Here is a 14,387-nt window from a genome sequence, read left to right as displayed (position 1 = left end):
CAGGCAGTTCAGGAATCTCCTGTGGCTATTCCCCTGCAAAACAGGTATACTTCTTTGGATACTTTAGGGGGAATGGCCTCTCAGGGGAAAGCAGCAACAGCCCAATTTGTCGCACCACGGTTGGCTCTGCTGCACAGGAGAGGAGTAAAAAGTGTGGGAATGCAATAGTTATAGGGGATTCAATTGTAAGGGGAATAGATAGGCATTTATGTGGCCACAAAAGAGACTCGAGGATGGTATGTTGCCTCCCTGGTGCTAGGGTCAAGGATGTCTCAGAGCGGTTACAGGACATTCTGAAGGGGGAGGGTGAACAGCCAGTGGTCGTGGTACATGTTGGTACAAACGACATAGGTAAAATAAAGGATGAGGTCCTAAAAGCAGAATATAGGGAGCTAGGAAGTAAGTTGAAAAGTAGGACCTCAAAGATAGTGATCTCAGAATTACTACCAGTGCCATGTGCTAGTCAGAGGAGAAATAGCAGGATATATCGGATGAATATGTGGCTGAAGAGATGGTGTGAGGGGGAGAGTTTTAGATTCCTGGGACATTGGAACCGGTTCTGGGGGAGGTGGGACCAGTACAAACTGGACGGGTTACACCTGGGCAGGACCAGGACTGATGTCCTAGGGAGAGTATTTGCTAGAGTGGTTGGGGAGGGTTTAAACTAATATGGCAGGGGGATGGGAACCTTTGCAAGGAGTCAGAGGAGGGGGGGGGGATCAAAGACAAGAACAAAAGACAGTAAGGGGAATAAGAAAAGTGATAGGCAGAGAAACCAAGGGCCAGAATCAAACATGGCCACAGTGAAAAATAATGGGAAGGGGACAAGTAATGTTAAAAAGACAAGCCTTAAGGCTTTGTGCCTTAATGCGCGGAGCATTCGCAATAAAGTGGATGAATTAATCGCGCAAATAGGTGTAAACGGGTATGATATAGTCAGGCTTATGGAGACATGGCTGCAAGGTGACCAGGGATGGGAAATGAACATTCAGTGGCATTCAGTATTTAGGAACGACAGACAAAAAGAAAAAGGCGGTGGAGTTGCATTGCTGGTTAAAGAGGAAATTAATGCAATAGTGAGAAAAGATATTAGGTCTGACGATGTGGAATCTGTATGGGTAGAGCTGAGAAACACGAAGGGGCAAAAAACATTAGTGGGGGTTGTATATAGACCGTCAAACTGTAGTGGTGATGTTGGGAATGGCATTAAACAGGAAATTTGAGATGCATGCGATAAAGGAACATCTGTAATTATGGGTGAGTTTAATCTGCATATAGATTGGGCAAATCAATTTAGTCACAATACCGTAGACGAGGAATTTTTGGAGTGTATGGTTTTCTGGACCAATAGGTTGAGGAACCAACTGGAGAACAGGCCATCCTAGACTGGGTATTGTGTAATGAGAGAAGAATAATTGACAATCTAGTGGTGCGAGACCCTTTGGGGATGAGCGACCATAATTCTTCATCAAGATTGAGTGTGACGTTGTTGATTCTGAGACTAAGGTCATGAATCTTAGTAAAGGAAACTACGAAGGTATGAGGCGCGAGTTGGCTATGACGGATTGGGAAACGTTACTTAAAAGCATAACGGTGGATAGGCCATGGCAAACATTTAAAGAGCTCATGGATGAACTGCAACAATTGTTTATCCCTGGCTAGCGCAAAAGTAAAATGGGAAAGGTAGCCAAACCATGGCTTACAAGGGAAATTAGAGATAGCATTAGATCCAAGGAAGAGGCATATAAATTTGCCAGTAAAAACAACAGACCTTAGGATTGGGAGCAGTTTAGAATTCAGCAAAGGAGGACCAAGGGATTGATTAAGAAGAGGAAAATAGAGTACAAGAGCAAGCTTGCAGGGAACATAAAAACTGACTGTAAAAGTTTCTTTAGGTATGTGAAGAGAAAAAGATTGGTGAAGATAAATGTGGGTCCCTTACAGTCAGAAACAGGGGAATTTATTATGGGGAATAAAGAAATGGCTGACCAACTAAATGCATACTTTGGTTCTGTCTTCAGAAAGGAGGACACAAATATCATACCAGAAATGTTGGGGAATACAGGGCATAGTGAGAGAGAGGAACTGAAGGAAATCAGTATTAGTAGAGAAATGGTGTTGGGGAAATTGTCGGTGGGCTGACGGGCCTGTTTCAGTGCTGTATCTCTATGACTATGACTGTGAAATTGATGGGATTAAAGGCCAATAAATCCCCAGGGCCTGATAGTTTGCATCCCAGAGTACTTAAGGAAGTGGCCCTAGAAATAGTGGATGCATTGGTGGTCATCTTCCAAGATTCTATAGACTCTGGCACAGTTCCTACAGATTGGAGGGTAGCTAATGTAACCCCACTATTTAAAAAGGGAGGTAGAGAGAAAGCAGGGAATTATAGACCAGTCAGCCTAACGTTGGTAGTGGGGAAAATTCTAGAGTCCATTATCAAAGATTTTATGGCAGAGCACTTAGAGAATAGTGGTAGAATCGGGCAGAGTCAGCATGAATTTATGAAAGGGAAATCATGCTTGACAAATCTACTAGAATTCTTTGAGGATGTAACTTGTAGAGTTGGTGAGGGGGAGCCAGTGGATGTGGTTTATTTGGATTTTCAGAAGGCTTTCGACAAAATCCCACATAAGAGATTAGCATGTAAAATTAAAGCGCATGGGATTGGGGGTAGTGTATTTCGATGGATAGAAAATTGGTTGGCAGACAGGAAACAAAGAGTCAGGATAAATGGGTCTTTTTGTGAATGGCAGGCAGTGACTAGTGGGATACCACAGGGATCGGTGTTAGGACCCCAGCTATTGACAATATACATTAATGATTTAGATGTGGGAACTAAATGTAATATCTCCAAATTTGCAGATGACACAAAACTGGGTGGGAGGGTGAGTTCTGAGGAGGATGCAGAGAGGGTTCAGGGTGATTTGGACAAGTTGAGTGAGTGGGCAAATGCATGGCAGATGCAGAATAATGTGGATAAATGTGAGGTTATCCACTTTGGTAGAAAAACAGGAAAGCAGATTATTATCTGAACAGTTATAAACTGAGAGAGGGGAATATGCAACGTGACCTGGGTGTTCTCGTACACCAGTCACTGAAGGTAAGCATGCAGGTCCAAAAAGCGGTAAAAAAGGCAAATGGTATGTTGGCCTTCATAGCGAGAGGATTCGAGTACAGGAGCAGGGTTGTCTTGCTGCAATTATACAGGGCCTTGGTGAGGCCACACATATTGTGTGCAGTTTTGGTCTCCTTATCTGAGGAAGGATATTCTTGCTGTCGAGGGAGTGCAACGAGGGTTTACCAGACTGATTCCTGGGATGGCAGGACTGACGTATGAGGAGAGATTGAGTCGGTTAGGAGGTATTTGCTGGAGTTCAGAAGAGTAAGGGGGATCTCATAGGAACCTATAAAATTCTAACAGGACCTGACAGGGTAGATACAGGTAGGATGTTGCCGATGGTGGGGGAGTCCAGAACCAGGGGTCATAGTCTCAGGATACGGTGTAAACCTTTCAGGACAAGATGAGGAGAGATTTCTTCACCCAGAGAGTGGTGAGCCTGTGGAATTCGCTACCACAGAAAGCAGTTGAGGCCAAAACATTGAATGTTTTCAAAAAGGAGTTAGATATAGCTCTTGGGTCTAAAGGGTTCAAAGGGTATGGGGCGAAAGCGGGAAAAGGTTACTGAGTTGGATGATCAGGCATGATCATAATGAATGGCGGAGCAGGCTCGAAGGGCCGAATGGCCTACTCCTGCTCCTATCTACTATGTTTCTTTGTTTCTATTCAGTCTTCTGTCAGACAGGGTCAGCAGGAGCCAGAAGTCAGATGAATCAGTTAAAAGTCAATTGATCATCTAACCAGATGCAGCCATCCGCTCATTCAAATAGTTAGTTTGCGCACAGTTATTCAGGCCAGAGAGGCAAATATAAAGAGCTTGGGAGTGGAAGTTATAACATTAGTAGTAGTTCCAAAACTTGTGAAATGTACTGTCAAGGTGGGTTATCTTAGGCATCCAACCATGACATGAGCTTGAGGCACAATAGCATCAACGCAACAGCCCTTGCCGGGTAACTCAGTGAAGCTCAGTTTGGGTTCCGCCAGGGCCACTCAGCTCCTGACCTCATTGCAACCTTGGTTCAAACATGGACAAAAGAGCTGAACTCAAGAGGTGAGGTGAGAGCGACTGCCCTTGACACCAAGGCAGCATTTGACCGAGTATGGCATCAAGGAACCCAAGCAAAACTGGAGTCAATGGGAATCAGGGGGAAAACTCTCTGCTGGTTGGAGTCATATCTAGCACAAAGTGGTTGTTGGAGGTCAAACATCTGAGCTCCAGGACATCACTGCAGGAGTTCCTCAGGGCAGTGTCCTAGGCCCAACCATCTTCAGCTGCTTCAGCAATGACCTTCCTTCTATCATAAGGTCAGAAGTGGGGATGTTCGCTGATGATTGCACAATGTTCCGCACCATTCGTGACTCCTCAAATACCCAAAGTCTGTGTAGAAATGCAGCAAGACCTGAACAATATCCAGGCTTGGGCTGATAAGTGGCAAGTAATATTTGCGCCACACTAGTGACAGGCAATGACCATCTCCAACAAGAGAGAATCTAACCATCTCCCCATGACATTCAATGGCATTACCATCGATGAATCCCCCACTATCAACATCTTAGGGGTTACCATTGACCAGAAACTGAACTGGAGTAGCCATATAAATACCGTGGCTACAAGAGCAGGTCAGAGGCTAGGAATCCTGAGGCGAGTAACTCACCTCCTGACTCCCCAAAGCCTGTCCACCATCTACAAGGCACAAGTCAGGAGTGTGATGGAATACTGTCCACTTGCCTGGATGGGTGCAGCTCCAACAACACTCAAGAAGCTCGACACCATCCAGAACAAAGCAGCCCGCTTGATTGGCACCCCATCCACAAACATTCACTCCCTCCACCACCGACACACAGTGGCAGCAGTGTGTACCATCTACAAGATGCACTGCAGCAACGCACCAAGACTCCTTAGACAGCACCTTCCAAACCCCCGACCTCTACCACCTCGAAGGACAAGAGCAGCAGATGCATGGGAACATCACCACCTGCAAGTTCCCATTCAAGTCAGACACCGTCCTGACTTGGAACTATATCACCGTTCCTTCACTGTCGCTGTGTCAAAATCCAGGAACTTCCTTCCTAACAGCACTGTGGGTGTACCTACCTCACATGGACTGCAGCGGTTCAAGAAGGCAGCTCACCACCACCTTCTGAAGGGCAATTAGGGATGGGCAATAAATGCTGGCATAGCCAGTGATGCCCACATCCCATGAATGAATGATAACAAAACTGAGCAATAAAGAGAAGTGAAACTAGGAGATGAGAACAGATGGTGAAGTACATCAAGCATCCAGAAAGAAGTCAACCAATGGACTTCAAACTTGATCTACTAGGTGATGATGCTGCCTCTGAGGACAGTACCATGAATGTGCCCTCCTGCCAACCCCTCAGATGTCTACATATGTGGCAGAAAAATGAGAGGGCCAGGCTGCCTCAGCAACAGCACAGGAAATGTAGCCTGCAGCAAGAGCCTCTGGGACCTTTGAGTCTAGGCCAACAAATAGAAAGGTTCTTCTCCAGTCATTTAGAGGCTGTTCTGATGGCACTGGTGCATACCAGGCATGTGGGGGTTGTTGCATATATCTCATGATGTACCATAAACATAATCTCTTGGTGCTTTCTTTAGAGAGACAGGGAGGAATTTCCTGACACTATTCCTAAACTTGGTCACAGTTGTTTTCTTTATTTTTTGCTTCCCTGTCCCCCCAAGAAATTAGTGTTGCCAGCAAATAGAGAAAATGGTGCAGGAGGCTGCACCTGCTAATTAAATAGGGTGAACATTGATGCATCTGATGGCCTTTTCTCGCTCCTCTTTGTATGTTTGTATGTGTTTATCGCATCAGCTAGTCTTCTGATCTCCCACAGTGACAGTACGAATTGTGCTAAATTAAAGAGCTTTGTTCAACCCTTTTTACAAGACTTCTATTCATGCTCAGAGATAGACAACATTTTACATAAATTCATTGGTCCCTTATAAAACAAAACCTGTGTCTTTATTCTCTGCCATGTGCATGTCAGCATGCTCAAGTTCAACAACGAACCCCTAATCATGTTATATCACTCATGGGAAGTACGTGGGCTGCCCACCACATCCTCCCATTAACTCTGAAGACAGAATATTTCACACTGCCAGACCAATACATAGGCTACACTACTCGGTAAAATTTATTTACCATCTGAAATAATATACAGAATCAAAAGGATGCAACAAGATACTTGTAGTCAAAATTGAACAACAGGGGTAATGGTCCAAATACACACTAATGGAATGGAACCTCAGCCGCTGGTGGCACGGACCAGAAAATCACCGGCGTGCTATCAGCATTGTCTGTCCATTAAAAGTGCAAACTTGTTGACTCATTAAAACAAAAGAAATGAAATAATCCCAAATTCTCACAGAGCCTCTCAGTGTAAACTCAGAAACAGAAAAATTACATGGAAGGACTCTTCACAGAGGCCTAAGTATCTACTTGGGGCAAGGTGAGCAGAGAACGAATGATCCCTGAATGTTTGTGGATTGGTCCTCGCAGCCAGCTGTGAAGTGAATATGTGGCCAAATGAAGCATGACAGTGTGAAAAAGTGCCTAAACAGAATGAGAAAGTAGAATTAATTTGCATCACTAGCGCTCCTTCCTCCAAACCACAAGGTTGTGAGTTCAAGAGTTGCTCCACAATATAAATTTTAGACTGATATTTTAATGCTATATTATTGGAGATGCTGCATTTTGGCCAATACATTAAATTGAGCCTCCATCTACCTGTACTTCAGATAATCCAGAGGCTTGGGCTAATGCCGTGGGGACACAGGTTCAAATCCCGCCTCGGCAGCTGGTGAAATTTAAATTCAATTCATTAAAATCGGGAATTGAAAGCTGGTCTCAGTAACGGTGCCATGAAACCGTCATTGATTGTTGTAACAACCCACCTGGTTCATTAATGTCCTTTAGGGAAGGAAATCTGTCATCCTTACCTGGTCTGGCCTACTTGTGACTCCAAACCAACAGTAATGTGGTTGACTCTTAACTGCCCTCTGAAATGGCCTAACAAGCCATTCAGTTCAAGGGCAATTAGTGATGGGCAACAACTGCTGGCTTGCCAGCAACGTTCACATCCCAAGAAAGAATAAAAAAGTACTTTCTACATTTTGGGCCTTGCATGCAGCAGAGCGAGAGATTGCGTTTGGTGGAGAGGGAGCGACCACCCAGCCGTGGGCAATGGGGTAAGGCAGCAGGAAATGCTGCCTGAGGCATGGCTGCATCTCGGTGCGAGATGCCCGTCTGTCATTGCATTCCCCCACATAGTCCCTTGTGTGGCTGCATGCAGAAGGCATTCACGTACCTCCATTGTAGGCCACTGGACTACCATCAGTATAGCTGCTGTGTTTGTGTCTGCTGGTGGAATAACATTGCATCTCTTTGTGTTTGCAGGACAAGAAAGCACACAACTGAAAAGAGCAGGCCAAGAGGTGGTCTGCCTGATTTGCATGTCTTGAGCCCATTGGACGAGGCGGCAATGGAACTGGCAGTGCAGCAAGGCGGCTGCTCCATACCGGATGGTGAGACAGGGGCGCCCATCCAACAGAGTGATTGTGGATATCCTGGGGCACAAGGGTGTAAGTGGCACAAACGAGCAATGGTGCTTATATGCCCACCACTGAAGACATGGAACTCCAGAGTTGGGGTGGTTGGAATGTCGCGATGGGAAACGCACAACCCTTCAATCTATCTGCTCTCTCATGCAGACCATGTTCATCAACAAGAACAAAGAGCTCAAGAGACTGGGAGACAGCTGGCTGCCTTTGAGGAGGAGGAGGGAGCCTCGGAGGGTTCACTGTCACGTCATTCCCCTGCACCCTCCACCAGCACAAATACCCATCACATCAGTGGGTATCCGTTTGTGTTTAGATACGGGCACACAACCTGGTAAGCACATCACAGACATGCCCAAGCAGCTGATGGAGGCTGTGTCAGCTGAGGTCACTGACAGTCAGCAGACTGTTGGAGGCCAGGTCCATTCTGAGCCACAGGCCGATGCCGTGCCTCTGGAGTTGCTGGCAACATGGCAAATGCTGCAGTGAGAGGTCCAGCAATATCTGACAGAGATGCCAGAGGCTCTGCAGATGATGGAGGAGTCCATCCAGGCCTTGAGTCCTGCCATGTCTCTGACTGGTGCACGTGTGGCTTCCTCCATTAAGAGATTGGCTACTCTCATGGAGAGCCTGATCCAGCAGACCGCTCAGTGGCTGGCAGAGCTGCTTGCAGACCTGGATACCATCGCCTTGTCCATCTGCTTGGTGCAGCAGTGCCAAGGCGAGAGGGGAACATGGCACCTGGAGTCTCCACCAGGTCCTCGCCCCTCACAGGTCAACAGGGAGGTACAAGTGTACCTTGCAAGAAAGGAAGAACGACTGCCTCCCACATCTGGGGACACCTCTCTGGGTGCTTCTGGTGAGGGCATCAGCTTCTCGCTTCCATGCCAGTGACGCCAACACCTCCATCATCCCCAACAACAGAGGAGGATCCTGCACCTGTTCAGTAGGTCTCAGTGTGCCGGGGCCCTCCAGGCCTCAGGCAGCCAGAGGACAGCAGCCAAGGTCATCCCAAGCCAGGGGGCAGCATGGTCAGCAGCCTGCGTCCATCTCAACTGACAGTGCAGGGGGACCACCACGTAGGAGCACCCGGAAAAGGTTTAAGAAGCGCACCTAGATGCACTTAGGGGTTTGCCGGTGAATGTACATTCCAAATGGATAGGGTTGTGTTTGGTATCACGCGGAATAAAGAAATGAAGTAATCTCACTACATCTCCTTCCTATTGTTAATGGACTTTGCAACCTCTACCAACAAGAAGGACAAGGGCAGCAAATGCACGGGAACACCACCACCTGCAAGTTCCCCTCCAAGTCACACACCATCCTGACTTGGGACTGTGTCGCTGTTCCTTCACTGTCACTGGGTCAAAATCCTGGAACTCCCTTCCTAACAGCACTGTGGGCGTACCTACCTCACATGGACTGCAGCGGTTCAAGAAGGCAGCTCACCACCACCTTCTCAAGGGCAATTAGGGATGGGCAGTAAATGCTGGCGAGGCCTACATACCATGAAGGAATTTTTTTAAAAACTTCATAAGCACATAGTCCCTGGCCCTGCTGAACAGGGCATTGGTGACGTCCTTGATGCACCAATATGCCACACACTGTGAGATTCCGCATATATCTCCAGTTAATCCTTGGAATGATCCGCTGCCACCGTGACCTTCAGTGACACTGGCATCGGGTGTCCACCAAGTCCCATGGGGCTCAGTTCATCCTGCATCATGGCACACAGATCAGTGACGGCCTCCCTGGGGAGGCGGAATCTTCAGAAACACTGCTGCTTAGATATCTGCAGGTAGTTGATGCTCAGCTAGTAGACCCTCCTCTGGAGGGTAGCTTCCTCTGCATGCAGGAGGCTGTTGGTGTGCTCCTCTGTGTCCTTCTCTGACATGCCATTCCCGAGGCTGGCCCTCCTGTGGGCCCCCAAGTTGCTGGCATGCCCCTGCCCATGCCTGAACCTGACCCCGCTCTGCTGCTCCTCCTCCTCCTCCTCAATGGGTGCCTTGAAGCCAGGGTGAATGAAGCCCATGACAGACTGCCTCTTCCTGAGTGCAAGGCCTTCACAGCAAACAGCACCCCACCTTTCCTAAAGCCTGGCTACCCGACCCAAACCTGACTACATGTATCCAGTTTGGGTTGGGTTTCTATTCTGAGTCCAGCATTTGGGCTCGGATCGGGTCAGGATGGACAGTGCTGCCTCCGGGAAGTAATCTTCAGTTGAACATTAAGGTCAAGGTGGGAAACGTGCAGTCCAGACTCCACACTATGCAGTGATCGTCTCTATGATGTTATCGCGCTCATGCTGTAGCTTCCATGCATCCAAAGGTGATTCTACACAACAGTACACTATGGATGTAAAACGAATGCTGTCTGCGGGAGAATGTTTAGCAGTGGAAAGTCCTGTAGCCGGATAAGGTAAATCTTCCATGTGGAAACATTTCAACACTATTGTTTTCTGCAATAGTAAATGTTCAAGTGAAGAAGACGGAAAAAGGTTGTACTCAACCCGCAGCAGGGCCAAGTCAGTCAGACATAACTTTGTTTGTACAGACGAGCGAGAAAAACATACCCGCTCACAAGAAATCAGAAATTACAGACAAATGCATGAGTCTCTGTTGCAAGGATATTTGACCTTTCCAAACTGTCTCTGGTGAAGGGTTTATTGGGATAGCACAACAGCGTATCACTGTGGGTGCTACAAATGGTCGAGTATCAGCATCAAGTGTGTTACCAAATCCAACTACAGTTTCAAGAAGGTGTCATGATGCAGCTGAAGAAAAGAGAAAACAACTAATTTCTCAGATTACTGACATACTGAAGAATGTGAATGTGGGAATGACAACTGACATGTGGACGGACGACTACCATAAAAACCATTATATGTCGATAACTTGTCATTACATCGTAGCACATTTTAGACTTAATGCCAAAGTTTTAACAACAGCAATGTTTCCACTGGAGGACGCCAAAACTGGTGAAAACATCAGGTATGAGATTTTAAAGCTGCTAGTGAATACTTTTGGATTCGACCCAGCAAATTTCAATAGATTAGTCCGGGTGACAGATCAGGGCGCTAACATAATACTTGCTCTTAGACCATATCGACGTCTGGATTGTCAGGACCATGTATATAACACAGTCCTTCGACATTCACTTGATCCAAAGGAATTAGCTTCCGAAGCTCCGGATGTTGTAAAAACTAAACATCATGCCAAAGCCTTGGTGACATACGTCAAACAGCCTGGTCTTGCTGCACAGTTGTCTAAAACTGTAAATCTAATGGGAGAAACGAGGTACAGTACTGTGTATCTGACACTGAATTCAATTCAGGATATTTATCATGAGCTGCATGAGAAACTAGAACAGCGTGGGGAAAACTACAGGCTGGAAAACATCACCCCCGATGTCTTGCAGTTTTTGGTTGATTTTCTCCGACCATTTTATGAAGCTCAGAGGGAACTTGAGGGAGACCAGTATCCTATATTGAGCCTGGTAATTCTGTGGTTTGAGAAACTTAAATGACTCTCTATGCCACTTTCTTCAGATACTTCAATGCAAGCAGTTGTCAGACAATGGCACAGAGAGTGGCTTCTAAAGAAAGTTGAAGTAAATGATGTGCACAAGATAGCAACATTTCTCTGGTCTAAATTTAATCAGCTGTGAATGTTATTTAGCCATGAAAGGGAAGAAGTTTGTTCTGAAATGTGCAGACTTATCAACAACTTTAAACCAGAAGACCTTATGAAGGAAACAAAAGTGGTTGATGATGAACCTACAGCTGCCAAAAAAGCAATGAGGGAGTCAAGAAGTTGTTTGAAAGTCTCAGAAGAGACAGGTTGATATTTCTGACAGAAAAGAGAAATACTGTGTGTATTTGAAAGTTATCTACAAAAACTTAGTTCAGCTCCTAGAGTTGGAATCTTTAATTTTACGTACGCAAGGAGTTGGAAGAAAGATGTTCAATAAATACATAACTCAATTTGATCGCTGTTAGATTATTTGTTTTGCATTTTAATACTTCAAGTCAGGGCTTCTGGGATGCTTTATCTCTTCTAAGACTGAACTGTAATCTTACAGAGGAACAAGACAGTCCAGTGTGTAAAAGCAACAAACAAGCAGCTCTTGCTGATTGTTTATCTGGCAGTGCTACAAAAACTTACAAAGATCTCAAAGGATAGATGGACATTCTGAAAGCTTTGGAGGGTTGAGATTCACCCATGACATCAAATAACCTTGGGTACGAATTTTTTTTTTTAAGAAGTGATACAAACCTTTATGTAAAATTGTATTAAATATCAAAGCTAGAAATTGTTCAACATACTTTGTCAACATTAACATATCTGTTTTTCTTTGCTTTGTAGGCTGTTTGAGGTGCTGGCCATTATGTGTATGCTGATCAACCAGAAATCTTCAATCGAACTAAAGACTAATAATCAGACAGCACTGGGAATCTGCAGTACTGCACATTAACAATGAAACAGCACTGAGAAAGCCTGCTATCTGATCTGCCATCTTTCCAATTAATCAATCTTTCCTTTCACTGAAATTTAGCTTCTAGTCCAATCTCTCTGAATTGAATTCACTGAGCTTAGGAATAGCAGTAAGAAAATGATAATTGGCCTCAAATCTTCATGGCCTTGCACACCTACAACCACCTCCCGTCCCCCACCACTCCAAATCTCTACATCCCTACAACCACCTCCCGTCCCCCACCACTCCAAATCTCTACATCCCTACAACCACCTCCCGTCCCCCACCACTCCAAATCTCTACATCCCTACAACCCTCCGAAAACTGTGTTGACTAAAAAAAGGGAGGGGGTAAGGAAATCACTACGTTTGTACCCCTAATCACTATCCAATGAACTTGGCCACAAAGTGCACGTGTGTGAAATTTGGGGGCGGGGGGGGGGGCGGGGTTGGTAGGGGTGTTGGTTCTTGGTGATGGGATCAGGCTGAGATTCCCCACAACTCCATCTGCAGGAATAGCCTGCTGCCGGAACGGATGAACCGAATCACAACATTTGGACAAGGTCGAGCACAATACCCGGTTTGATATCATTAACTTTATTACGTTAGTCCGGTCGGGTCGGGTCGGGTCGAGAAGGTTTGGGCGCAAAAAAAAATTAAAGGACTCAGGGCCGAGTTGGGTTCAGTTGGATGTGGTCAGGTTGGGCCCGGGTCGGGTTTCAATTTTATACCCGAGCAGGCCTTTAACCTTTCCCTCACTTGTCACCTCTGATGAGGTGGCACTGCCCCGATGGCACCCTGGTGTGGCTCCCCCGCACTGCTGGAAACTTTGTCCCCACTCCTGATAGTGTTTCCTGATGTCCTCCCTCCTCCACCCTCCCTGCCAGTGGCGTTACCTCATCTGATGGCTTCCAAGTGAAGACAGCATTGAGCTCCTGCCTCCTTGTCACCTCCCTTAACCAGGCGAGGCCCTGAAGCCCTGTGGTTCCTGTGCACCATTAGTTAAATTGGACCCAATGAATACATTTGCTGACTATTGGGCTCTTAATTACCTTCCTACCACATGGACGTGCGAAGCCCACCCTCCCTGTCGGCTGCCGACAGTAAAATGCATAAGTGACATCAAGACGTTGGAGTTCTGATCCAACGTCTACCGTCCCAATTTTATGCGCCATCTGCCGCCTCTATTCCTGTCTCCAAAGGGTCCTTTAAAATTCAGCCCAACGTTTCAGGCGGATGACTTTTCATTAGCTGATCTGACCTGCTATGAACCTGAAAGCTAACTCTCGCTCCACAGATGCTGCCAGACCTGCTGAATATTTCCAGCAATTTCTGTTTTTATTTCAGATTTCCAGCAACTGCAATATTTTGCTGTTATATTACTTCTTGTAATGATCATCTTGCTTGAGCTCTCCCCTTGTATCTGCTCCACTCCCATTTCCTGATCTCGTCAGTTACAGGAAACGTGTTACTGACATTTCCACACCGGATTATCTCCATGCCCTCGCCGCTAATGTTTCTGTCCCAGAAATAACAACAGCAAATCAACAAAGATTGAAGTAAACCTGAAGATATGGCCATTCCGAGCCATCAGCAATGAGCTGTGTGCGGAGACGCTGCTTATTTACCTGCTCCGCGGTGCCTTCTTGGTCGATTCCTGGTTCTCAGGCATTTGTGGGCTGAGTTTGGATTTCACCAGTGTCCCCTTTAAAGTCAGCTCTCTACTAAAGCTTTTGAGGAAGTTAAAGTAGTTCGCAATTTTCAGGAAGCCTGACGTCAGGCTTCCCATGTATGGAAAGTATCGTTCTTGTTCCTGAACAAAAATTAGCGGCAAGCCAGCGATTTGATGAGCCGCGGCTGATTTATAAAAATACACACACATACACAGGAAATAGCAGAAGGGCAAAAGCACCTAGTAATCTAAACCAGTGAAAAGAAACGTGATATTTTAAAACAACTTTAAACAACACATTTGTTTTGATAATTGTATGCCGTTTATTTGGAAATGACAAATACTTAATCTTCTAAAAAAAAATTACTAAAAACTAAATGCAGCTGTATTTTGATAGAAAACAAAACGTTAATGCGGCATAGTGGATGACATAGTGACCTTGGAAACAGTTCAGAGGAAAGATATGGGACAGTCTCCCAGCTTAAACAGCCTTCGTTACTCAGATAAGCTTGAAGAGATGGCTGTATTTACTTTAGAACAATA

At 45.9% G+C, this 14,387-nt stretch overlaps 1 protein-coding gene across 1 annotated transcript in view; it reads right to left on the bottom strand.

The window, feature by feature from the left end:
- The window catches only part of hacd4 (3-hydroxyacyl-CoA dehydratase 4), a 66,178-nt gene extending 52,160 nt beyond the window's left edge, over window positions 1-14,018 (bottom strand). The window contains exon 1 of the mRNA XM_068030257.1: window positions 13,801-14,018. Within this exon, the coding sequence (XP_067886358.1) occupies window positions 13,801-13,961 (161 nt within the window). The 5' untranslated portion in view covers window positions 13,962-14,018. The remainder of the gene's footprint in view (window positions 1-13,800) is intronic.
- Between the last annotated feature and the right edge of the window lie 369 nt (window positions 14,019-14,387).

The sequence above is a fragment of the Heterodontus francisci genome, chromosome 4 (genome assembly GCF_036365525.1).
Source record: "Heterodontus francisci isolate sHetFra1 chromosome 4, sHetFra1.hap1, whole genome shotgun sequence".
Lineage (NCBI taxonomy): Eukaryota > Metazoa > Chordata > Chondrichthyes > Heterodontiformes > Heterodontidae > Heterodontus > Heterodontus francisci.
This window is presented reverse-complemented; position numbering and strand designations above follow the sequence as displayed.